This window comes from Pseudophryne corroboree, chromosome 5 (genome assembly GCF_028390025.1).
Source record: "Pseudophryne corroboree isolate aPseCor3 chromosome 5, aPseCor3.hap2, whole genome shotgun sequence".
Classification (NCBI taxonomy): Eukaryota; Metazoa; Chordata; class Amphibia; order Anura; family Myobatrachidae; genus Pseudophryne; species Pseudophryne corroboree.
This window is the reverse complement of record NC_086448.1, coordinates 636,549,217-636,573,423: the sequence shown is the minus strand read 5'-3', so window position 1 is coordinate 636,573,423 and position 24,207 is coordinate 636,549,217. Positions and strand designations below refer to the sequence as shown.

At 45.4% G+C, this 24,207-nt stretch overlaps 1 protein-coding gene across 1 annotated transcript in view; it reads right to left on the bottom strand.

Annotated features, from left to right (window-relative positions):
* Positions 1–21,854, bottom strand: part of LOC134929284 (histamine H3 receptor-like) — a 35,240-nt gene extending 13,386 nt beyond the window's left edge. Inside the window, exons 1-2 of the mRNA XM_063924983.1 lie at positions 21,756–21,854; positions 7,560–7,726 (exon numbers count right to left, since the gene is read on the bottom strand). Of these exons, the coding sequence (XP_063781053.1) occupies positions 7,560–7,726; positions 21,756–21,840 (252 nt within the window). The 5' untranslated portion in view covers positions 21,841–21,854. The remainder of the gene's footprint in view (positions 1–7,559; positions 7,727–21,755) is intronic.
* Positions 21,855–24,207: the final 2,353 nt, after the last annotated feature.

The following is a 24,207-nucleotide window of genomic DNA, read 5'->3' as shown; positions in this document are numbered from 1 at the left end:
CACTTTAATGAGTCTTAAAGTGATTACAGTCACAAATTGTGTAGTACACTGTGTAAGTGTTGATTATTTATCATGTCTAAGGGCGGCAAAGGTGAGGAAGATACACTCACAGCAACACCAACACTCATATCATGTTTGTTTTGCAAAGCTGGGTTAACCTCTCAGGATCTGGTTCAGGATAGTTTGTGTGAAAATTGTTTTAGCTTTCACCAAGGTCTCTTGAATAGTACAAGGCAGATACAGGTGCAAGTTGATTCCCCTTGGGCTATGTTTGCACAAACATTATCTAGTATACAGTAGCTGAGTTGATAATTCCAGCTTCTGTACCAGGAATAGGTTATACGATTAACCCTTACATGCAGCTTCCCACCTGCAGTTTATCACTTCCAGCAGCAGCCTCTCAAAAGAAATAGGCTTAAAAGCCAGTGGTAAGTCAATCTATATCTTCACAGTCTACACATCCAAATTCTTATCTGGTTAATTGTGTGTGTGCAGATACATCCCTATTCCCAGTCTACACATGTTCCAGATGAGGATTCATCAAAGGACGAAGGCTCTTTAAGCTCTGGTTCTGCATATGAATAGGAGGAGGTAGGCCTCAGCTCAGTGGACATAGATGAATTAATTAAGGAAATGAAAGCCATTCTATCCTTAGAAGAATCAGCAGAGCCTGTGTTAAAATCCAAGGCATCTGTGTTTAAACGTCCCAAAACAGTTAAGACTGAGTTTCCTGGGTCAGATCAGCTGTCAGATATAATGGAACAGGCTTAGGTTACGCCTAGTAAAAAGTTTAGAATTCCTAGGAAATTTAATCCCAATCAGCTTCAAAAGTAGCCGCTCGCAGAGCAGTTTGGCTACACACATGGAAAGCTGATTCAGAATCTAAAGAGGTATTGGAGTCTTTGCCTTTCTCTGGAGATATTCTTTTTGGTAAATAATTGACAGATATTTTGGAGTCAGAAGCAGACTCCAAGAAAATAAAGTTTCCTTTCATATACAAAATCAAACCTAAAGTTCCAGCTTTCCGCCCCTTTTGGTCTCAAGGAAAAGCAAAAGGGAAAAGTGATGGCAAACAGCCCCAATACAACAAGTCTGGTAAAACTAAAAAGCATTGGGCCACCAAAGGACCGGTTGGTAAAACAGAAAATAAGCCATCAGCCTGATGGTGCGGGCCTCCACGTGGGGGATCCTAGGGTGGGGGGCCGACTTCAGTTTGCTCAGATCTGGCAGCAGTCTACAACAGATGCCTGGGTGCAGGAAACGGTATCTCTCGGTTATGCATTTGCCTTCAAGAAACATCCTGCTCAAAGGTTTTTTTGTACCAGCCCTTCTTGGGTAGAGACAAAGGCTAGGGCTTTGCAAGAGGCAGTTCAGAAATTGCTTCAGTCAGGGGTAATCATTCCAGTTCCTCCTGCACAACGAGGACAGGGTTTTTACTGCAACCTGTTTCTAGTTCAGAAGCCAAATGGGTCATTCTGACCCATACTCAATCTCAAATTGCTGAACAAGTACATTTGGATACCTTGGTTTCATATGGAGACTTTACGTTCCATCATTTTGGCCATGGAGCAAGGGGATTATATTGTATATCTGGATATCCAGGATGCTTACCTATATGTTCCTATATCACTGTCCCATCAGTGCTATCTCAGGTTCACTATCCTCCAACAGCATTTTCAGTTCCAGGCCCTACCTTATGGGTTAGCCACAGCTGCCAGAGTATTTACCAAAATTATGGTGGTACTGGCAGTTTATCTCCGCCAGCAGGGGATAAGAATTTTCCACACCTCGATGATATTTTAATCCTGGCACAGTCTCAGGAATTGCTCCTGTGTCATCTGCAACAGACAATAATGTGTCTGCAAAAGCACAGGTTGCTCATAAATTGGGCGAAATCATCTCTGGTTCCGTCACAGGGGATGACTCACTTGGGGGCTGTAGTGGATTCAAGCCTTCAAAGAGTATTTTAAACTCTGAACAAGATATCCAAAGTTCAGTCAAGGATTCAGGAGCTGCTACACAGTCAAAGGGCATCCATTCACGCAGCAATGTGTGTGATGGGATTGATGGTGTCAACATTCAACATGGTAGAGTATGCTCAGTTCCACTCAAAGCCTCTGCAGTATCTGATCCTTGCCGAATGGAATGGGTTTCATCAGATGATAAAAACACAGACTATGGTCCTTACAGTGGAAGCAAGGAGGCCATTAGCCTGGTGCTACAGACATCCCATCTGGTCAAAGGGAGACCCTTTTGGATATCAGACTGGGAAATTCTGACAACAGATGCCAGTCTCCAGGGCTGGGGAGCAGTGTCAGGAAGGTTTTGTTTCCAGGGGCAATGGACCAAGGCAGAAGATTGCCTGCCAATAAATATATTGGAACTTTGGGCCATATATATGGCACTGATTCAGGCAAAGGACATCCTTCAGGGAATACCAGTTCACATCCACTCGGACAATGCAACGGCAGTAGCGTACCTCAACCATCAGGGAGGAACTCACAGCCAAAAAGCTATGAAGGAGATAAGTCACACACTAAAGTGGGCAGAACTTCATCATCCAGCCTTCTCCGCAGTGTTCGTTCCGGGAGTCCTAATCTGGGAAGCGGATTTTCTCAGTCAAGACGCCATTCAGGCAAGCAAATTGGCTCTACACCCGGAGGTCTTCCAGACTCTAGTCGACAAGTGGGGGTTGCCAGAGATAGATTTCATTGCGTCCTGTCAGAACAACAAAGTTCTCGCATATGGGTCAAGAACAGAGGATCCCGGAGCGATCTTTGTGGATTCTCTGTCGGTGAGATGGGACTTTCATCTGGCCTATGTGTATCCTCCAATCACCTTATTACCCAGGGTGGTGAGAAAGATAAAGCAAGGAAAGGGTGCCGTGATACTAATAGCATTGGCTTGGCCCAGAAGACATTGGTACACAGATCTGCAGAGAATGTCTATGGATGCTCCATTCCTGCTCCCTCAACGTCCAGATCTACTGACACAGGGTCCTTGTTATCACAGACATCTGGATCTACTGTCTTTGATGGTGTGGCTCTTGAGACCTCTATCCTGAAGTCAAGAGGATTCTCACAACAGGTAATACAAACATTGCTCAGAGCAAGGAAACCTTCCTCAGTTGAATTTATCACCGAATATGGCAAACCTATATTCATTGGTGCAGTGAACGGAAAATGGACCCTAGGCCCTTTGAATTTCTAGGGTCTTAGCATTCCTTCAGGCAGGAATGGATAAAGGTTTGAAGGTAGCTTCCTTGAGAGTGCAAGTGTCAGCATTGACTGTATGGTTTCAAACGAAAATTGCCAACTTACAGGATGTGCATACTTTTTTCCAGGGAATGCTGCGCATTCAACCTCCTTTTGTTCCTCCTACAGTGCCTTGGGACTTAAGTTTAGTCCTGAAGGCCCTTCAAGTTGCCCCATTTGAACCACTTAATAAAGTGGATCTTAAATGGTTGACAGCTAAAGTTCTCTTTCTACTGGCCATGGCATCAGCTAGAAGAGTATCAGATTTAGGGGCATTGTTATGTCGTCCTCCATTTATGATCTTTTTTCCAGATAGAGCAGTTCTCAGAACTAAATCTGGGTATCTACCCATGGTGGTTTCTAAATTTCACCTTAACGAAGAAATTGTAGCCACGGCTTTCCAGGAACTGGGCCTTTCTGTGGGAGCTGCAACGCTGGACGTGGTCCGTGCCTTAAGGATCTACGTGGATCGTACCAGTGCCATCAGCAAGACAGATTCTCTCTTCATTCTCTACGGATTTCACAAGAGAGGATGGCCTGCTGATAAGCAGACACTAGCAAGGTGGCTTTGGATGACTATTTCAGAAGCATATTCTCACACTGATCTCCCTGTTCTGGCTAATGTCTCTGCTCACTCTACTCGTAAGATAGGTCCATCGTGGGCAGCACAACGTGGTGCTTCAGCAGAACAGATATGTAAGGCAGCCACATGGTCTTCCATTATCACATTCATTAGACATTATGCCATGGATACCTTTGCCTCTCAGGACGCTGAATTTGGGCGAAGGATTCTCCTGTCCAGTCAGGAGCGTCCCCACCACTAAATTGCTTTGGGAAATCCCAGTGTTATCCTGTGGATAACCTGTGGACCCTGCCGAAGAAATATACATAATAAGATAATGGTATTTCTCCTAAGTCCACAGGATCCACAGGGATCCCACCCTGATGCACCTGATTAGAGGATCCTTTTACTCACTAACCTCTTCCTTCTTGTACGGAAGGGTGTGCATGTGTGTTCTTCTCACCTGATTAGGGCTATCTATGATGATTCTGCCTTAAGCTTTGGGAAAACAACTGATTTGTCTGAGCCAGGAGGGATCCGTTGCATGCTGGGAGGCCGAAAGGCTTTGACCGATTGGTGCAAATCCACTGTCGCTTCATCATATCCCAATGTTATCCTGTGGATCCTTTGGATTTAGGAGAAATACCATTATCAATGGTAAATTCTTACCATTACGTTTATATTTCTACAACGAGACCCTCTTACCATAGTTCACCCAAGAACACAAACAACAGCTTTTGTATATTTTGCTTATAAATGTTTTCATAAAATCAGTAAAACAGCCTTACATAAGCAAAGTCTTCTTTTTGGATTACATGTCATTAGACTTGTTGTCTTCCCTCATCAGGGGTATGAGCTCTTGGACACCAAGTCAAAACCCACTCCAGGTCACATTAGCATTATCTACCAAACGCAATTCATTTTATGCGATTTTCTCAGGGGTGTTTATGGTTTCACACCAACTAATTATCAGATTTTTGAACTGGTCCAGCATATAATTCTTTTTTCAGGATTTAGTGACAGCTGCCAACTAATCCCAAATACTCCAATTAGTTTGCAGGTAAAAACTGGTCCAGCATAGATTTCTCCCTCTAGACTCAGATAAGACCTGTAGGTATGTGTGCTTGGTTCCCCTGTCAGGCAGTAACCCTCACTTATATTGTATTATATTTGTTGCTCAGTACAATAAGACCCAAGTCCATTATCCCCAAAATCATGGCCAACTAAATATCCATCATGAGTTTATAAGACTATTGTGGACTTGATTCTGTTTAATATTTAAGTCAGTCAATATTTATTAGCATACAAGTGTGTCATTTGAAGGTAAGGAGGGGCGACTGGGACTAAGGTTTGGATATTTAGGGTTTAATGTTCAGGGATTAAGTAAAGGCAAGTGTGTATTGGGACATTTTAAATTGTCTGGATGACAATTTCTACAGTGGAATAAAATATGGAAAATGCCAACAGTAACAACTGTAAAAGAGTTCATCCAGGTAAACCCACATAGAAAAAATAAATGTGTTCACATACTAAGGGGGAGACAGTGGTGAAGTTGCCCATAGCAATCAATCAACTTATGTCATTTTATAAACCGTCCTAGATAAATGAGCCATGCAATAATAAGTCCCTGCACATACAGTGGTGTAAGTTCGCCCCAGTTGCCCGCAGGCAAGATAAGTATTGGTGCCCCCCCCATCCCCACCACCACCCATATATATTGTAAAGAAATATTTGTGTGTATATATATATATATATATATATATATATATACACACACACACACACACATACTATATATGTGTATATGGAGTATTCTGAAAAAAATGCATTTATATTTACTGTATATTTCATTGTCATTTATTTTAAATTACACATTTCTTAGTAGTCATACACAAGATTAGAACACAGAAGGCAGACATCTTACTGATCAAGCCATTTGCTCCTGCGTAGCAAGGCTGCATATTCTAATTATATGAAGCTACTGTACTTAGAATTGTCAATTCATAACTGTTGCACCTAGGCAGATCTATGTAATGTGCAGCGACACATTACATAGATCTGCTCAGTCACTCACAATGCTGAATATTTGAATACCCAGGATTAGAACCCATGACCTACTACACTGAAAACAGGCACCTTCCTGATTGAGCTATATGCTCATGCATAGGAAGCGTTAGAATTCTAACTATATGAAGTTATGTGCAATTGTCTGAGAAATTATAAAATATAAAATGTAGTTAAAATTCTCATGCCTCCTATACTGGAGCAAATAGGTCCATCAGTAAGGTGTTTGCTTCCAGTGTAATAAGTCATGGGCTCTAATCCTGGGAATGACACTTTTAAAATGTGCATCTATATTAAAGACGGTGTGACTTGTAAGGTGCAGGGACTAGTGTGGGGGTCAGCCACAGAAGAGATAGCGGTGGCTATCAATTAACTTGATTGAATGGTAGCGCTGAACACGGAACGGAAGGAGAGGTGCCTGCCTACAGAGTAGGGGCCTGGCGGCAGCCGACCCCGTTGCCTCTCACAGTTACACCTCTTTGCACATAGCATTGTTACCTCCACTAAGCATACCTAGGTGGACCTCTCCGGTATCAAGAATTAGGGGGAAACTAAAATGCTCTGAAGCTCTACAACAGCCCTGGCCAACCTGTGGCTCTACAGCTGTTGTGAAACCACAAGTTCCAGCATGCTCTGCCACAATTTCACTACTAGTGAATGCTAAAGCTGTGGCAGGGCATGCTGGGATGTGTAGTTTCAAAACAGCTGGAGAGCCACAGGTTTGCCAGGCCTGCTCTACAATGTTACAGCGCAGTGTTAATCTCCAAGCCTGGCAGGAGCAGAGGGAGTGAGGGGCAGATTTATTAAGCTCGGTGAAGTGATATATTGGAAGGTGATAAAGTATCAGCCAGTCAGCTCCTAATTGTCATTTTTCAAACCCAGCCTGTGACATAGTAGTTAAGATCTGATTGGCTGGTCCTTTATCACCTTCCACTTTATCACTTCACCGAGCTTAATAAATCTGCCCCTCAGAGCCCTACTTTCCTCCAAACTACAGAACTAAGGGGGTCATTCCGAGTTGTTCGCTCGCTAGCTGCTTTTAGCAGCATTGCACATGCTAAGCCGCCGCCCTCTGGGAGTGTATCTTAGCTTAGCAGAAGTGCGAACGAAAGATTAGCAGAATTGCGAATAGAAATTTCTTAGCAGTTTCTGAGTAGCTCCAGACTTATTCAGCCATTGCGACCAGCTCAGTCCTTTTCGTTCCTGGTTTGACGTCACAAACACACCCAGCGTTTGCCCAACCACTCCCCCGTTTCTCCAGCCACTCCTGCGTTTTGCAACTCGAACGCCTGCGTTTTTCCACACACTCCCATAAAACGGCCAGTTTCCGCCCAGAAACACCCACTTCCTGTCAATCACACTACGATCAGCACAGCGATGAAAAGCTTCATTATGCCGTGAGTAAAATACCTAACTTTTGTGTAAAATAACTAAGCGCATGCGCTCTGCGAACTTTGTGCATGCACAGTAAGTGACTAATCGCAGTATAGCGAAAATCGGCAACGAGTGAACAACTCGGAATGACCCCCCAAAGGTAGAAGTTTCCATGGGTGTGGTGGACCCTATGTCATCCATGGAACTACCAACGATCCTCCCCTTGCTCCATTCATATTTTTGTTAAAGGTTTTGAAATTTAAGTCAAAAGTAAAAAGGCATAAAGTACATCATGCTTTACTTACAGCTTCTGTTACAGCAAGAAATCTGTCATAGCTGATCAGGACAATATTGAAGGCTGAAGCTGTAGACATCGTATAATCAGCAATTAACCACATCTTGCATACATATCTGCCAAGAATCCACTTTCCCATCAGTGAATAGAGTACATACATGGGACTGGTAAATGCACCTGGAAAAAATGCAATATAAACTATAGAAATGTGGCAAGGTTTATTTATCAATCGTCAGTTTTGAAATGTGATTTAAAGCAATGAATTTAAAAAGCAGTTCATGGCGTGTATTACCTTAAAAATAATTGTTGTTTCTCTTATGTCCTAGAGGGCTGGCTCCTCCCTCTATGCCCCTCCTACCTGACTCAGTTTCAAAAAATGTGCTCGGAGGAGCCGGTCACGCTTATGGAAGCTCCTGAAGAATTTTCTGCATTTATTTTTCTGTTTGTTATTTTCAGGCAGGTCTTGTTGGCACCAGCCTGCCTGCTTCGTGGGACTTGGGGAGGGGGGGAGTGATGGGGGGCCCAACCTTTTGAAGGGTTAAGGGTCCTGTTCCCCGCTGATAGGACACTAGCTCCTGAGGGAAATTTTCGCAAGCCCCACCACGACGAGCGTACATTCCCACAGTACACGGCCACCCCTAGCAAAGGCAGAAAAAAGAAGAGTGGTGAGTACTAAGCCGGCATCCCGGTTAGCGGGTCACCGCCCATTATGGTGGCATGAGGGTACGGAGATGCACGGCTTCTCACCGGGGCGGATTGCGTCTCCAGACTCAGTACACAACTGCGTCTCAGTACACTGTACACAGTACCCACACTGGCAAACAAAGCCTTAAAACGGTTCTGTCTCTATTTTAAGCACAAATGACCTCAGCCAGTATAAAAAAAAGTGGGAAGACCGTGCGCCATTGAAGGGGCAGGGCTTCACTATGAGAGAATCCAGCAGCTCACCAGCACCATTTTACCTCTGCAGTGGACACAGACGCTGACTGACAGGGAAGCGCAACTCCTCCGGTGTGACTTCAGATGACCTCAGCAGTACCAGGGGTTCATAGCAGGGGGGGGGAGTGATTATTAGTGTAGTAGGTCCCCAATCTGGGTACTTAGTCTGCGACCCGGCTAAGATTGGTATTAGCAATAAGGGCACGGTGTGCTGGCTCCAAATACCTCTGTGTCTCCCTGGAAGGGCTCTTTGTGGGTTAATTGTGCTTTTAACCTTGTGCGTGCGTGTGTGTGTGTGTGTGTGTGTGTGTGTGTGTGTGTGTGTGTGTGTGTGTGTGTGCTGTCACATTTACAATATGTCAGGCAAAGGGTGTGTTTGTGTGTTTCATGTACGGCAGAGTGTTCCTCTTCCCCAGGGAGCTCACTATTATGTACTCCATGTAGTGCACCTTCTCAGGCTAGTGGGGCTGAACCAGCATGCCTGGATTCCCTCAAAGGAATGATTTCCAATATTTATAATAAATTGTCCCGCAATGAGAAAGAGACGCAATACTTAAGACAGTCTGTGGATGAGATTATGAACAGAGACTCAGTCCCCAAACAAGCGTCTCAGTCCCTTGCCATTTGTCCACAAAAGAGAACTCTAGCCCATATCCTGCAGTCTGACTCTGACGCTGAGGGGTCAGACATGGAGGAGGGGAGGTGGATTCAGAAGGGGAGGACGCTGCTCTGTCACAGGGAATAGAGGCTCTTATAGAAGCTATCAGAGACGTTCTGCAAATTCCTGATAAAGTGGCAGAGGAGTGTGAGGAATCTTATTTTAATGTAAAAAAGAAATCCTCAGTCACTTTTCCTGTGTCAAAGGAATTGAATACCCTGTTTGAAGAATCATGGGTTAATCCTGATAAGAAATTTCAGATCCCTAAAAGGTTAATCTCATCTTTTCCTTTTCCTCCTGAGGATAGGAACAAATGGGAAAATCCACCGATAGTGGATGCATCAGTATCCAGGCTGTCACGGAAAATTTTGTTGCCTGTTTCTGGTGCAGCCTCCCTGAAAGACACGGCTGATCGCAAGATTGAGACTACACTCAAATCCTTGTACATGGCTGCTGGGGTGGCCCAGAGACCCACTATAGCATGTGCGTGGATTACTAAAGCCATTGCTAGATGGACAGGTAACCTTTATTGAGGGGTTGGATTCCTTATCTAGGGGGGAGATTGTTTTACTCCTGCAACATATACAGGACTCTGCGAACTTTATGGTGGAAGCCATAAAAGAAGTGGGTTTAAGCTGCTTAATGCACGCACCACGGCTATGGCAGTGTCAGCATGCAGGGACTTATGGTTACGCCAGTGGACTGCGGATGCGGACTCCAGGTAAGTCGTGGAAGGCCTACCCTTCACAGGAGAGGCCTTATTTGGAGACAAACTAGACAAGTGGATCTCCAACGCTACTGAGGGTAAATCTACATATCTTCCTTCTGCAGCTCATCCAACTAGGAAGACCTACTCTACAGTCCTTTCGGACTGCCAAGTTTAAGGGCAAATCCAGTGGATCCTCTACAGCCACCAAAAGTGCTAGAGGTAAACCACGCAAACCAGCAACTGCCGGTTCTCAGGAAAAGAGCTCCAGCTCTGCTTCCGCAAAGCCTTCAGCATGATGGTGGACCGTGATGCCTAGAAAACTGGCAGGTGGGATCCCGAATAAAAAAATTTCAGTCACATCTGGACATCATGCCAGGATCCCTGGGTCATAGATCTTATTTCCCAGGGTACAGACTGGGGTTTCAGGAACTCCCACCTCACAGATTCTTCAAATCAGGCTTAGCGGTTTCACAGGAGGCAAGTATAACCTTTCAGGATGCCATTCAAAAACTGGTACAAATGCAGGTCATTGTTCCAGTTCCACCTCATCTCCAAAACAAGGGGCATTATTCCAACTTGTTTGTAGTGCTGAAACCGGACGGTTTGGTAAGGCCAATTCTGAATCTAAAATCATTGAACCCATGCTTACGAGTGTTCAAGTTCAAGATGGAGTCTCTGAGAGCGGTGATCTCAGGTCTGGAGGAGGGGGAATTACTAGTGTCTCTGGGCTTATCTACGGTTTGCACTGCAGGACTGTCACTACCAGTTCCAGGCCATACCTTTTGGTCTCTCCACGGCACCGAGGGTGTCCACCAAGGTGATGGCAGAGATGATGTTCCTCCTTCGTAAGCAGGGAGTGAACATAATTCTGTACCTGGATGATCTTCAGATAAAGGCTCCATCCAGGGAGAGGTTGTTGAACAGCATTGGCCTCACAACCCAACTACTCCTGGATCACAGCTGGATTCTGAATTTTCCAAAATCTCACTTAGAGCCAACTCGGATGCTCTCATTTCTGGGAATGATTCTGGACACGTAGTCACAGAAAGTTTTTCTTCCATTGGAAAAGGCATTGGTAATCCAGTCGATGGTTTGGGATGTCCTGAAACCAACCCGGATATCGGTGCACCTATGCATCCGCCTTCTGGGTAAAATGGTGGCCTCTTACGAGGCTCTTCAGTACAGAAGGTTCAGATCGCTCTGTTGGACAAATGGTCCTGATCACATCTTCACATGCACCAGAGGATCCGTCTGTCGCCAAAGACCAGGATCTCCCTTCTGTAGTGGCTACAGACATCTCACCTGATCGAGAGCAGACGGTTTTGGAACTCAGGGCTATACACAACGCCCTTCTGCAGGCCTCATATCTTCTTCAAGATAGGAACATTCAGGTCCAGTTGGACAATGTGACAGCAGTGACTTACATAAACCGACAGGGCGGAACTAAAAGCAAAGCAGCAATGTCAGAGGTGTCAAGAATTCTCCTCTGGGCAGAAAAACACGCTGCGGCGTTGTCTACAATCTTCATTCAGGGAGTAGACAACTGGGAAGCAAACTTCCTCAGCAGACACGACCTCCACCCGTGGGAGTGGGGCCTTCACCCGGAGGTGTTCTGCTGCTTGACAAGTCGATGGGGATATCCACCGATCGACATGATGGCCTCTCATCTCAACAAGAAGCTCAAGTGGTTTTGTTCCAGATCAAGAGACCCACAAGCAGTGGCAGTGGACGCTCTGACGACTCCATGGGTATATCAGATGGTGTACGTGTTTCCTACACTTCCTCTGATCCCAAGAATTCTGAAAAGAATAAAAAGGGTAAAGGTTCAAGCAATTCTCATTGTTCCGGACTGGCCAAGAAGGGCCTGAGATGCTCCTCGAAGATCCGTTGCCTCTACTTCTTTGCGAGGATCTTCTGCAACAGGGCCCGTTCGTCTATCAAGACTTACCACGGCTACTTTTGAAGGCATGGAAGTTAAACAGCTGATTCTTGCCGGTAGAGGCATCCCTGATAAAGTCATCCCAACTATGATTCAAGCCAGGAAGGGAGTATTGTCTAAAAATTACCACCGTATTTGGAAGAAATACGTCTCTTGGTGTGAGGTGGGATTTCATCTGGGACGTTTCTTGATTTTTCTCAGGCGGGTGTGGATGTGGGCCTACGTCTGGGCTTCATAAATGTCCAGATTTTAGCCTTGTCCATTTCTTTCAGAAACTATTGGCTTCTTTTTCTGAGCTCCAGACGGTCTTGAAAGGAGTTCTGCACATCCAACCTCCCTTTGTGCCTCCTATGGCACCTTGGGATTTCAATCTGGTGCTGCAGTTCCTCCAATCGGACTGGTTTGAACCGTTACAGGAGGTAGAGGTTAAGTATCTTATATGGAAGACAGTCACACTGTTGACCTTGGCTTCAGCGACACGTGTGTCAGAGCTAGGGGCATTGTCTCACAGGAGCCCCTACTTAATTTTCCATGAGGACAGAGATGAACTCAGAGCAATTCCTTCCTAAGGTTGTGTCCGCGTTTCACATCAACCAGCCTATCGTGGTTGCGGCTGTTACGGACACGTCTGCTACTCCAAAGTCTTTGGATGTTGTGAGGGCTTTGAAGGTGTATGTACAGAGGACAGTGCGTCACAAGAAATCTAATCGCTGTTCATTCTATATGATCCCAATAAGATTGGGTGTCCTGCTTCAAAGCAATCCATTGCACGCTGGATCAGGCTCACTATTCAGCATGCTTATTCCACGGCAGACTTGCCGGTTCAGAAATCTGTTAAGGCCCACTTGATTAGGTCGGTGGGTTCTTCTTGGGCGGCTGCCCGGGGTGTCTCAGACTTACAGCTCTGCCGAGCAGCTACTTGGTCAGGTTCGAACACATTTGCAAAGCTTTACAAGTTCGATATTTTGGACTCTGAGGACCTTCAGTTTGGTCAATCAGTTCTGCAGGAACCTCGGCACTCTCCCACCCAGTTTGGGAGCGTTGGTACTTCCCCGTGGTACTAAATGGAACCCCAGTATCCTCTAGGACGTAAGAGAAAATAGGATTTTAATTACCTACCGGTAAATCCTTTTCTCGTAGTCCGTAGAGGATACTGGGCGCATGCCCGGTGCTTCATTCTTCCTGCAATGTTACGTCTTTAAGTATTGTTGGTTGGTTCAGCTGTTGCTGTTCCAGTTTCAAGTTTGGTTAGCTTGGCTTTCCTCTTGTTGTGTGTGCTGGTTCGGAATCTCACCACTATCTTTATCTATCCTTCTCTCAAAGTGTGTCTGTCTCCTCGGGCACAGTTTCCCAGACCGAGTCTGGTAGGAGGGGCATAGAGGGAGGAGCCAGCACACTATTAAATTCTTAAAGTGCCCATGGCTCCTAGTGGTCCCGTCTATACCCCATGGTACTAAATGGAACCCAAGTATCCTCTACGGACTACGAGAAAAGGATTTACCGGTAGGTAATTAAAATCCTATTTTTAACCTCTGCAGCATTAGCACAGAAAAATCGCCAACTGATAAATAATCTCCAGCATGTTTTAGATAGATGTCATTATTTTATCTCCAATACTAGAAGGTGAAAAGTGAGATATTCAGAAACTAATATACTGTGCACAGACAGAACTGATTTTTTTTTTTTTTAGGGCAACAAATGATTTCTTACTTCTAAAGTCATATTATCCTCTCTACTGAGGATGCACAAATGTCCAGGAAAATGGTCGCTGTTACATTTTCTTGGTGATCTCTGCTGCTCTGCAGCACTGGCCAATGCAGAACTCTGGTGAGCAGAGGCGTTTCTAGAGAGCAAGGGACCCGTTTGCAGACTCCGTGTGTGGGCCCCCTCCTCTCCTGTAGCTGTCACCACCGTTGTTAGCGCTCTCAGCACTGAGACTCTGACACAGTGCCAGAGTTTTCAGCGCATGCGCAGTACTCAGAAAAAATGGCCGCCGCACCATTTTTTTTTAGTCCTGCGCATGCGCTGTAGACTCTGGCACTGTGCCAGAGTCTCTAGTGCTCAATGCACTAGCATCGGCGGTGACGGCTACGGGAGAGGAGGGAGCCCACACACAGTCACCAATGGATGCTGGAAAGGTGAGTATAGCAGAAATGGGTGCAGAGTGTTTGGTGTGGGCCCCTTCTGGACACAGGGGCCCGTGTGCACCGCACACACTGCACCCCAGTAGCATCTCTAGAGAGTAGGGGACCCATGTGCAAACTCAGTGTGTGGGTCTGCTCCTCTCTCGTAGCCGTCACGCCACTGCTAGCGCTCTGAGCGCTGTACACTCTGGCACAGTGCCAGAGTCTACAGCGCATGCGCAGGGCTCTGAAAAATGGCCACTGCGCCATTTTTTCAGAGTCCTGCGCATGCGCTGTAGACTCTGGCACTGTGCCAGAGTCTTTAGTGGTCAGTGCGCTACGGGAGAGGAGGGGGCCCTCACATGGTCAGCAATGGACTCCGGAAAGGTATTGTAACAGGAGTCTTGCTAGAATGCACTCCGCTACAAAAATTCCACCAACGACCGACTCCAGGCTTGTGCAAAAACAACAAATACCTTTTATTCAGGTAGCTCAAAAACAAAGATATACATAAAACAAAGATCACTGTCTTTTTAGTATAAACTACCAGGGAGGTTAGGCCCTGCCTCACTCCCTCTTACTAAATAAGGAACCCTTCAGGTCCCGGCATCCTGACACTAGTGCCCCAGTCATCCGGATCCCACTGTCCCTAGCAGGCCTATAACCTGGACACTAACTGCCTTCAGGAGCCCTGACTCATGGGAGAGACTCTGCTTTAAACCCAGCACCCAGGTGCTGGCTGATGAAGCAGCTTCTTGGGCTGGTCTGGGCCAAATGGATGGGAACCTGGTCCATCCACACTTCCCACCTATCCCCAGGACCCTGTGCGTAGCTTACAGGTGGCAAAGTACCTCTCCTGCCACATACCCTTTCCCTCAGCTTTTTGTGGCTCAGAAAAGTGGCATGTGACATTGGCAAGGTTTCACCTTCGCCAATAATTTTGGCCTGACAAATCTTTGGGACATAACTTGGGCCCATACACCTGGGTCCCAAGTTCCTATCCCAAGTACACATTTGAGGCCCTTTTAACTGGCCTTGGGATCTATTTCCATTAAAGGTTGGTGGCACCGACTCCACTGTGCCACCTTCCTTTTCCCTCCACTTTGGCATAGTGGCCGAAGTGGTCATTTTAATGGACAACTTCCTGTTGCCCACTAAACTTTCCCTTCTCTTCACCTTTCCACCTCTGGGGATGTTTTCCTTATCGGGCTCGGATTTACTGGCTACTGAGTAAGTCGCTTCATTCTTGTTTGGGTGTTTGTGACACCTGACCTTAACCAACTCTGGACTGGGGAAGGTTTTTAAGTTCACTCTGGGCCTAGTAGTCACCACGGCCCTCACTGGTCTTGACCTATATGGACAATTCCACCTTTTATGGCCCAGCTCTTGGCACCGGTAACACCTAGTCTCTGCCCTGACTTTAATTGTTGTTCTGAGGTCATGGTCCAACTTTGCCCCCACCCTTTCCCTCAGAGTGAGGTACTGGTCCTGAGTCTCAGAAAGTCCTTTAATTTGTTAAACTTTTAGTGCTTCCTTCAGTCTTTCCAGCTTTGTTAACATTTCCTTCATTAACGTGACTGCTTCGTCCTCAAATCTCCCATCTTTGACCCTAGTCACCGACTCCTGCCATTCTATGACTGGCACATAACCCATTTTGAGTCTCTTGTCCAGGTCTCTTATGCGACTCCGTAGTTTAGGAATCTCCTTCACTGTTTCTTTTAACTGGCTGTTACTTAGGTCCAGCTTTTGGAACACTCCCCTTAAATTTTCCAGCTCTCGTGTCTCATATAGAGAACTCTCCCTGGGTAGAGCAACCTCAGAAATGGGACTCTGCACCGATTCCTCTCAGACAGGTTCTTGCTCCTTACTTAGTGTGTCCTTTATGAACTGTCCCAGTTCAGCAATTGGATCTTGAGCTTCTCGTGGTGGATCATGCCGGGGTGCAACAATCCCAAGATCAAAATCTTGTACCTTATTCTCCTCATACATGAGGGGAACCCCTTCAGAAGCAGGTTCCTGGATGACTTCAGAAGTGGACTCCTGTATTGCAGCTAGCTTAGTCATGACTAGCTCACGTAGGTGAGACACCTCAAAAGGTACAGTCTTTTTCTGTGATTCGTCAGAGAAAGTCTCACATGTGTACTGGATGTCCAGAACCGGGGGCTGCTGAACATACATCGTGTCAACAGGAGAAGGATCCTAGGTTTCCAAGCCCTCAACAGTAGCAATCTCCAGCTCAGATAAGACTTCCTGTTCTAGGATAGGCTCTTTAATAGTCATCAAATTGCCATCTATCCAGGTAGATTCCTGGGGTTCATCATTCTGCCACAGATCCAGCAGATTAGAGGATTCTTGTTCTGGAGGTGGATGATCACTTGACATCAACTTCAACCTCTCCCAGCTCCATTACCTGTAAACTGAGGAGCAGCTGGGAATCCCACATCCTTATCTTGTGTCTCCATAAACACATCTTCTGTGAGCTCCTGTGGCTGCCATGCTCCATCTTGAACAGGTTCCACTGAACTCAGGGCTTTGTTCCACTCTTCACCCAAGCTACTATGACGTTCTTTTTCCGGAGAATGAGGTAGTCCTGCTTCGGAGGAACTTCTTGCTGTCGTCCTAGGGGTTAACAACAAAACACTGCCATCTGATGTGGCTCTCTCTTGCTGCTTGAAAAATTCCCATGGATTTTCTGTGCACTGCGCAATAATGGCTGCAGCTTCCTCCATGCTCTGGAATGGCAATGCCAACTGAATGGATATTAGTGCCTGTTAATGCTCTACCTCTGAGGAAGGGCCCTCATTTCCACTTTCCAGGCAGATGGCCTTACTAGTGGCATAGCAGGGAGCCTTCTGGACCTTAGGCACTGGCAGTTCTGGCTCAACTTTCCTGTTCCTTCTGGCTGGAACAGGGAATCCATTATAGCCGGATTACAATACAGTATGGTACCATTCTTTCACAGCCTGCACCACCATTGGCATCATTTCCCCCAAAGATGGCATCTCCATTTCGGCTGATAATGTCTCTGACCCAACATTCAGCATAACGTCTTCAGCAACTGGTGTAGCTACGCCTGTCTCTGAACTGAAACTAGGCATAGCCAATGGTTTTAGCTGAGAAACCTCCTCCTGAGGCTCCGCCCAGTCGTGCGACAGAGCCTTATTGGCCATCACCAGACTTCCATCTCGTATCTGGTCACAGGAGCTTTTCTCTAATAGTCCATGGCTATGTACTACAAAGTTTTCAGATCTGGGTTTAGCTTTTGCCAAGGTTTTCTGCAACTCTGACACCTGGCCTGAGAGCTTGGCAATCTCTTCTCTACTCCTTCCCAATTTGGTCAGAGAGTCAGACAAAAGAGATTCTGACTCCTCTAGCTTTTGCGTTAAGGTGTTCACCTGCTCTTGAAGAAAATCAAATTTTTCCTTAAGCTCTTCTAGCTCCTGGTCCTTTAATTGGACATTCCTTTCAAGGTCACTTATCATGTGACACCAAAAAAAAAGGTTCCATGTTAAAATCTTCCCCAAGATCTGGATTACTCCCCAATAAGCTCTCCACTTCACGCTCCAACTGTGGGGCTTTAATAGGGTCACAGAAGTTCCTGACATGAGGTGTTAGAGCCGTCATCCCTTTTGTTTTTTTAGCATGAATTCTCTTTTTGTTACCCATTTGAAGAGACACTTCAGAATATGCTGTATATCTGAAAATCTCTATTTATCCTGTCACCTTTTAAATCTGTAAGTGAAAGGTAAAATAAGAATTCCTTTTTCTTGCTAGAATGCACTCTGCTACAAAAATTCCACCAACGACCGACTCCAGGCTTGTGCAAAAACAACAAATACCTTTTATTCAGGTAGCTCAAAAACAAAGATATACATAAAACAAAGATCACAGTCTTTAGTAAAAACTACTAGGGAGGTTAGGCCCTGCCTCACTCCCTCTTACTAAATAAGGAACCCTTCAGGTCCCGGCATCCTGACACTAGTGCCCCAGTCTTCCGGATCCCACTGTCCCTAGCAGGCCTATCACCTGGACACTAACTGCCTTCAGGAGCCCTGACTCATGGGAGAGACTCTGCTTTAAACCCAGCACCCAGGTGCTGGCTGATGAAGCAGCTTCTTGGGCTAAGAAGCCTATAAGACCTGGTCTGGACCAAATGGATGGGAACCTGGTCCATCCATACTTCCCACCTACCCCCAGGACCCTGTGTGTAGCTTACAGGTGGCAAAGTACCTCTCCTGCCACAGTATGTATAGGAGAAATGGGTGCAGTGTGTGCGGTGTGGGCCCCCCAAGACTCAGGGGCCTGTGTGCACTGCACACACTGCACCCATTATAGAAACGCCAATGCTGCGCCCATTATAGATACGCCAGTGCTGGTGAGGTAAGCATAATTATTTGGGTGCTGGGTGTGTGGTGTGAGCTTCCTGGACCAGTGGCGTTACAACGGGGGTGCAGCCCTAAACCCGGGTGTCATTTAACGAGTGGAGACACCAAAATTGTTAGCTCCTCTTCAGTGACAGGAGCCAGGTGCTGCACTGTGACATTACGTGCAGCACCTGGGACACCCAGAGCGACAAAACGGAGGTTCGGGCCACGAGGCCACGCCCTTACCTGTGAGGTCATTCCTACTACACGCGAGGTTACGACCATTTTGGCAGTCACGTGGCTTTGCCACGCGCACTTCATTACCCTCCACTCCGGGTGTCACCAGTGACAGTGACGCCTCTATCCTGGACTCGGGGGCCCATGTGTACTGTACACCCTGCAGAAAATGGACACAGCAGATGTGGGCAAAATCAGTCAAGTTGGAGACATAATTCATACATAACACAAGTGGGACAGACATATGGCATGGTGGAAAATAATCAGAGATATATAAGTGCAGCACATTTCTTTACTTACTATATAATTACTTCTTACCTGAATTTGTGCCATATACTGTGCAGTCCTATGACCACTATATGCAGTCCCATACCCACCTCATACACTTGCATATAGAGACATCCTGGGAAATTTGATGATACTGACTCAGGCCCATTGCTTTAAGAAATGCATTTTGTAATTCTGGCAGCTGGCAGGTTTTATGATTTTTATATAAATGATGAATACTGCAAGCGTAAGAGATCGAGAATTGTTTTGTGCATAGAGGTCAGTCCTGACCAGGAGTCAGATAAGATGCCATATTTGTGTATCACCATTTGCCACTACAGTATGTCTGAGTGACTGGACAATGAGACAGGCACGGAAGCTGCATCCCCACTATATATATATAGTCGTAGATGAATTGAAGCAGCACTCAGGATGGAACAAAACAATCCGGTGCCAGCAGTGCTTAAAGTGGTCCTAAATAGGTGGTGGAACTCCCCTCCTCCCCCACGCTTGTGAAATGGAGTGCGCACACTACAGGTGCACTGCTAAAAGGGGACGTGATCGCAAAACAAATGGGGCTTGTCTCAAAACAAAAGGGGCATGGTCACCCAATAGTATCCCCAATTGAAATTACACCGCACAGTAGCACAATCCTATTTAAATAACACCACATAGTAGTGTCCCTTATTCTTGTTATGACACACATTAGTGTCCCTTATATACAAAGCCCACAGTAGTAGCACCCCAAATACACATAATGCCCACAGCAGTAATGCCCTTTTTATAATGCCCTCACTAGTAGTGCCCCTTATGCGATGTCCACTGTAGTGGTAGTGCCCATAGAATTGGTGCCCCTTACACAGTGCCCCCAGTAGTAGTGTCCCTTATGTCCCCAGGAGTGATGCACCTTATTAAGTGCCCACCATTGCAATGCCCTCATTAGTAGTGCCCCCAGTAGTAATGTCTCCTGTGGTAATGCCCCCGTAGTTATACCCCCTTAGTTATGTCCCCCCCATAGATTTGCCCGCAGTAGTTATGCCCCAGTCAGAAGTGCCCCAGTAGATGTGCCCCTTGTAGTTATGCCCCAGTAGATGTGCCCCCATTAGTTATGCCCCCAGTAGATGTTCCTCTGTAGTTATGCCCCAGTAGATGTGCCCCCTGTAGTTATGCCCCAGTAGATGTGCCCCCATTAGTTATGCCCCAGTAGATGTGCCCCCTTTAGTAATGCCCCCAGCAGATGTGCCCCCATTAGTTATGCCCCAAGTAGATATGCCCCTGTAGTTATGCCCCAGTAGATGTGCCTCCATTAGTTATGCCCCAGTATATGTGCCCCCTGTAGATGTGCCCCAGCAGATGTGCCCCCTGTAGTTATGCCCCAGTAGATGTGCCCTCATTAGTTATGCCCCCAATTGATGTGCCCCCATTAGTTATGAACCCAGCAGATGTACCTGCAATAGTTATGCCCCCTGCGGATGTGCCCCCATTAGTTATGCCCCCCAGAAGATGTGCCCCCATTAGCTATGCCCCCAGCAGATGTGCCCCCATTAGTTATGCCCCCAGCGGATGTGGCCCATAGTAGCGCCGCTAAAACATACACACACACACACACACACAAAAAACCACTATACTCACCAGCCGCTCTTCTGTTTCCTGACAACGCTGCCATCCGTCTGGCCGCCCGCTCATCGCACACTGCCTGAGCTGGAAGCCGGAGCTCAGGAGTGAGCTTCGGCCTCCGGTAGCCACTGAGGGAAAGGAGCCTGGCGCCCACTGGTAACACAGTCTCAGCTGCCCGACATCTCCCTCCTGGGTTAGGTGAGCTGGAGAGGAGGCGGAACTGGTTCCGTCTCCAAATGGAACTGATGGAACACAATTCCACCCTGTTCCGGCTCACTTTAACCTCTGGCTACCAGGTTCAAGTGTAATAAAAAATGCACTTACCAGCTCCAGCACGACAGCAAAGGGACAGCACTCCCATATGTACATATCATTAAAACCATAAAATTTATTGCAGCAACATGTGTTCATCATGCATATGCCCTCCATGTCTGATGGCTGTGTCAATCACCACCCGAGTTTTTCTTCAGGAGTGTCAGCAGTCTCCACAGCCATACTGTATGTCATATATAGCAAAAATATGCACAGGGCCCTGACTTAGTGTATATATAGAATTTTGTCATTTGTGCAAAAAAGTACTCAAATTAAGATTCAACATTTCAACCCATATACACATACTTTTCACGATCAATGGTAGTATTAACTAACGCCACCCAGATATCAAAGCCCAGCCTGGTTGGAGCGACCAGGTACTGTATATGCTATGAAGACCTTAGCAACCATGCAGGTATTAATAACATATATTTTAAGCCTCATTCCTGTGTATTGTGATCATTCTGCGTAAGGACCAATTGTTTTATAAGTATGACCTCTGTTTAGAGATCTATGATGCGTGTTATATCAGTGTGTAGTGATTAGTGTGTATCTGGTGTGTGATAATACAGCATTTACTAACTTCAATAAGTTTGGATTATTTTAGCGTAATAACGGTAAAACAGGAATTTTTTTGTCTTTAAAAATTGAACATCTGGCAATGTAAGTGAAATAGAAAAACATTGCCAGCCCCTGCTTTAGGATATTGAGTTAGTAACTAGAGTCATGTACATGGCTCAATACATGGGCTTATCCTGCAGAACGGCTTAGCCTTCCTGTCAAATTTTGTTGCCCACAACATGGGTGGCCACATCTAATGTGATCCAGTGAAATTCACTGTGACCTATCCATGCAATCAGTAGATAACCAGAAGAAGACATGCCTATAGAACCCAACTTCTGATTGCATTACTGTATCTCTCATTTTTAGGACTTAAAATTATGAGGAATCTGCAGTTTCTACATAATTTTCTAAAAATAAAAAAACACTTGGTAAATAGGCCCCCTTAAAGAAATGTGCTATGGATATGAAGGGACTTACCTATGAAAAAATCACAGATGGACAAATTGAGTAAAAAGAAATTGCTCTGAGTTCTAAGACTCTTATCCACAATAAAAGCCATCATAACCAGGAGATTACCGAGAACTGTGAGAGCAAAGAGTAAGGATGTAAGTAGCATTATCATGATTTCTACAGATGCTGAAAATTGCTTATTCAAGTCAGCAGTCTCATTAAGAGTTAACATATCCCCTCTAGCCTCATTATAAGATTTTAGATAAGTCATTGTAAGCTTTGAGCAGAATCTTTACATACATACATATTCTATAATAAGAGCCATGTTGGAAAAACAAAATCTGGGTGGCCAGTGATATGACCCCAGCATTTCAGGGATGGTACTGGAATTCAATATCATATAAAGATCTCTAGTTTACAGGACTTATGTCCAATGCAGTAATCACAGTAATAATGTGAACTGTCTTTAGATGCTTTTATATCAGCTTCCAGTGAACAGCTCTAATCATATTTTGCTCTAAATGCACAAGGGAAATCACAAGACCGCACTTATAATGTCATTTTACCTCATTTAATTTAAATTGGGAATGATGGTGGCATATTACAGTTGTTTTCCCAATGGATTGATAATTTACTTTTATCCTAGCAACAATGTGGTAATTTTATAATATAAAAATAGAAAGTACTGTAAGAAAGATTACTGTCAAATTCCTCTCACAAGATATCAAATTGATTTTTGCTTTCTTAAACTTATTTTTAACTTATATTTTATATTGTACAACAAATTGAATTATTTATAAAAACACTAGTTACCAGACCATCAAAATGATGGAACATCATAAGAGTAATATCAGCGCTAGTGACTGTTTGCAGCCGAATGGAGTAACACTTGAATTGTTCCATTGGGCACCATATAGTGGCTGCCAGCATGCAAAACACTTGAATTCCCCACATAGAAAACAGCGTTAGTCTTTTATTAAATAGGATTAAAATAAAACACCTTGTGTGAGCACTATCTGGTGGTCATCATCAACATCTAGCGTATTGCTAAAGAGTGTTTTGACGGCCGTGATGTGTCCATCTTTCAATAAAAGGGGCAATTCCACCAGTAATGGAATCACCTTTTTACAGTGATAAACTCTCTACATCTGCCATGATAAAGCTAAATATTTATCTTATATAAAACCCTTTATGAGGTCTAAGAACACTGTACGCTATTTACGTATGGAGTACCGTAAGGGTACGCTCGTTGCGTAACAATCGCTTAGCCGTGGTCGAGACGCTCAAGCGTCACGTTCGCTCACGGCCAAGAGATCACAGGCAGGCACGCTATTGGCTGCTGACTAACGTAATGGTTCACTATAGCGTAACGGACGCTGTATCGGGAGCGGGCTGCTCGAGCGATACAGACGCTCACGAGAATACGCTGTTGGTATCGGGCACACTTATAGGTGAGCGACTACCGTAACGCTACGCTATCAGCGTAGCGGACGCTCGAGACCACGAGGAGATCACGAGCGGCGCAGACGCTCACAATGTTAAACCTTTATATCTAAACCATAAACAATGCAATATGCTGTAAAACCTTAGTGTAGAGATAGGGTGTAGATGCAACACAGTGTAACCTTATTAACTTAAAAGCTGTTTGAGCGTCACCGACGCTCTGAGAATACTTAACACTATAAGAAATACACAGATACCGTGCTTAGGGTCCAACGCCTAATATATATATATTATGAATGTTATACTTGCAAAAGAATTAATACAATACTATTACGTTTAAGAGACTACGAGAGAAAGAGGAGAAGAGAGAGAGAGAGAAATATGGCCCATAACAACAAGAAAGACAATATGATTGCGGAGAAAACTTACGCACAAAGGAAACGATCGCATGCGCCTCTGGACATCCAGCTCCCGATTTTCAGCAATGATAACCGTTGAAGAGTGAGTGCTGGATGTGATCGGCTTGTCTATTTATGCCCCACACACAATACAATTCAATGGTCCCTACAATCTCATTGTTCATTGGACACAGGAATTCCTCCTCGCATTATAACAAAAGGTCATAGGTAGTAATAATAGTAAATGGACATAAACTTCTTATGTCCATAACTTTTCGCACGAGCGATTAATCCGCTTCAAACCAACACCGGAGTATTGCTAATTAGATACTCTTCCGATGGATACTAAACACCACTGTATTACTCCTGTCTGACCCTTCGTATCAAACAAAGGGGGATTTCTCTGTTCATGAACATTCTACATTAACCAAACTTTCAGAATCTATCAAAGGGACCATGATCTACAAAATACATTATATAGTGAAAATATGTAACGATTGAGTCGCACGCTACGAACACATGAACTCTACCGTAAATGCACATACCGCGCGCCCGCGGGTGCCCGCAACAGCGAGTATGCGCACGCACGGGAGAGCGCACGCATGCGCAGCGCAGGCCTGTGTGAGGTGCAAATATGG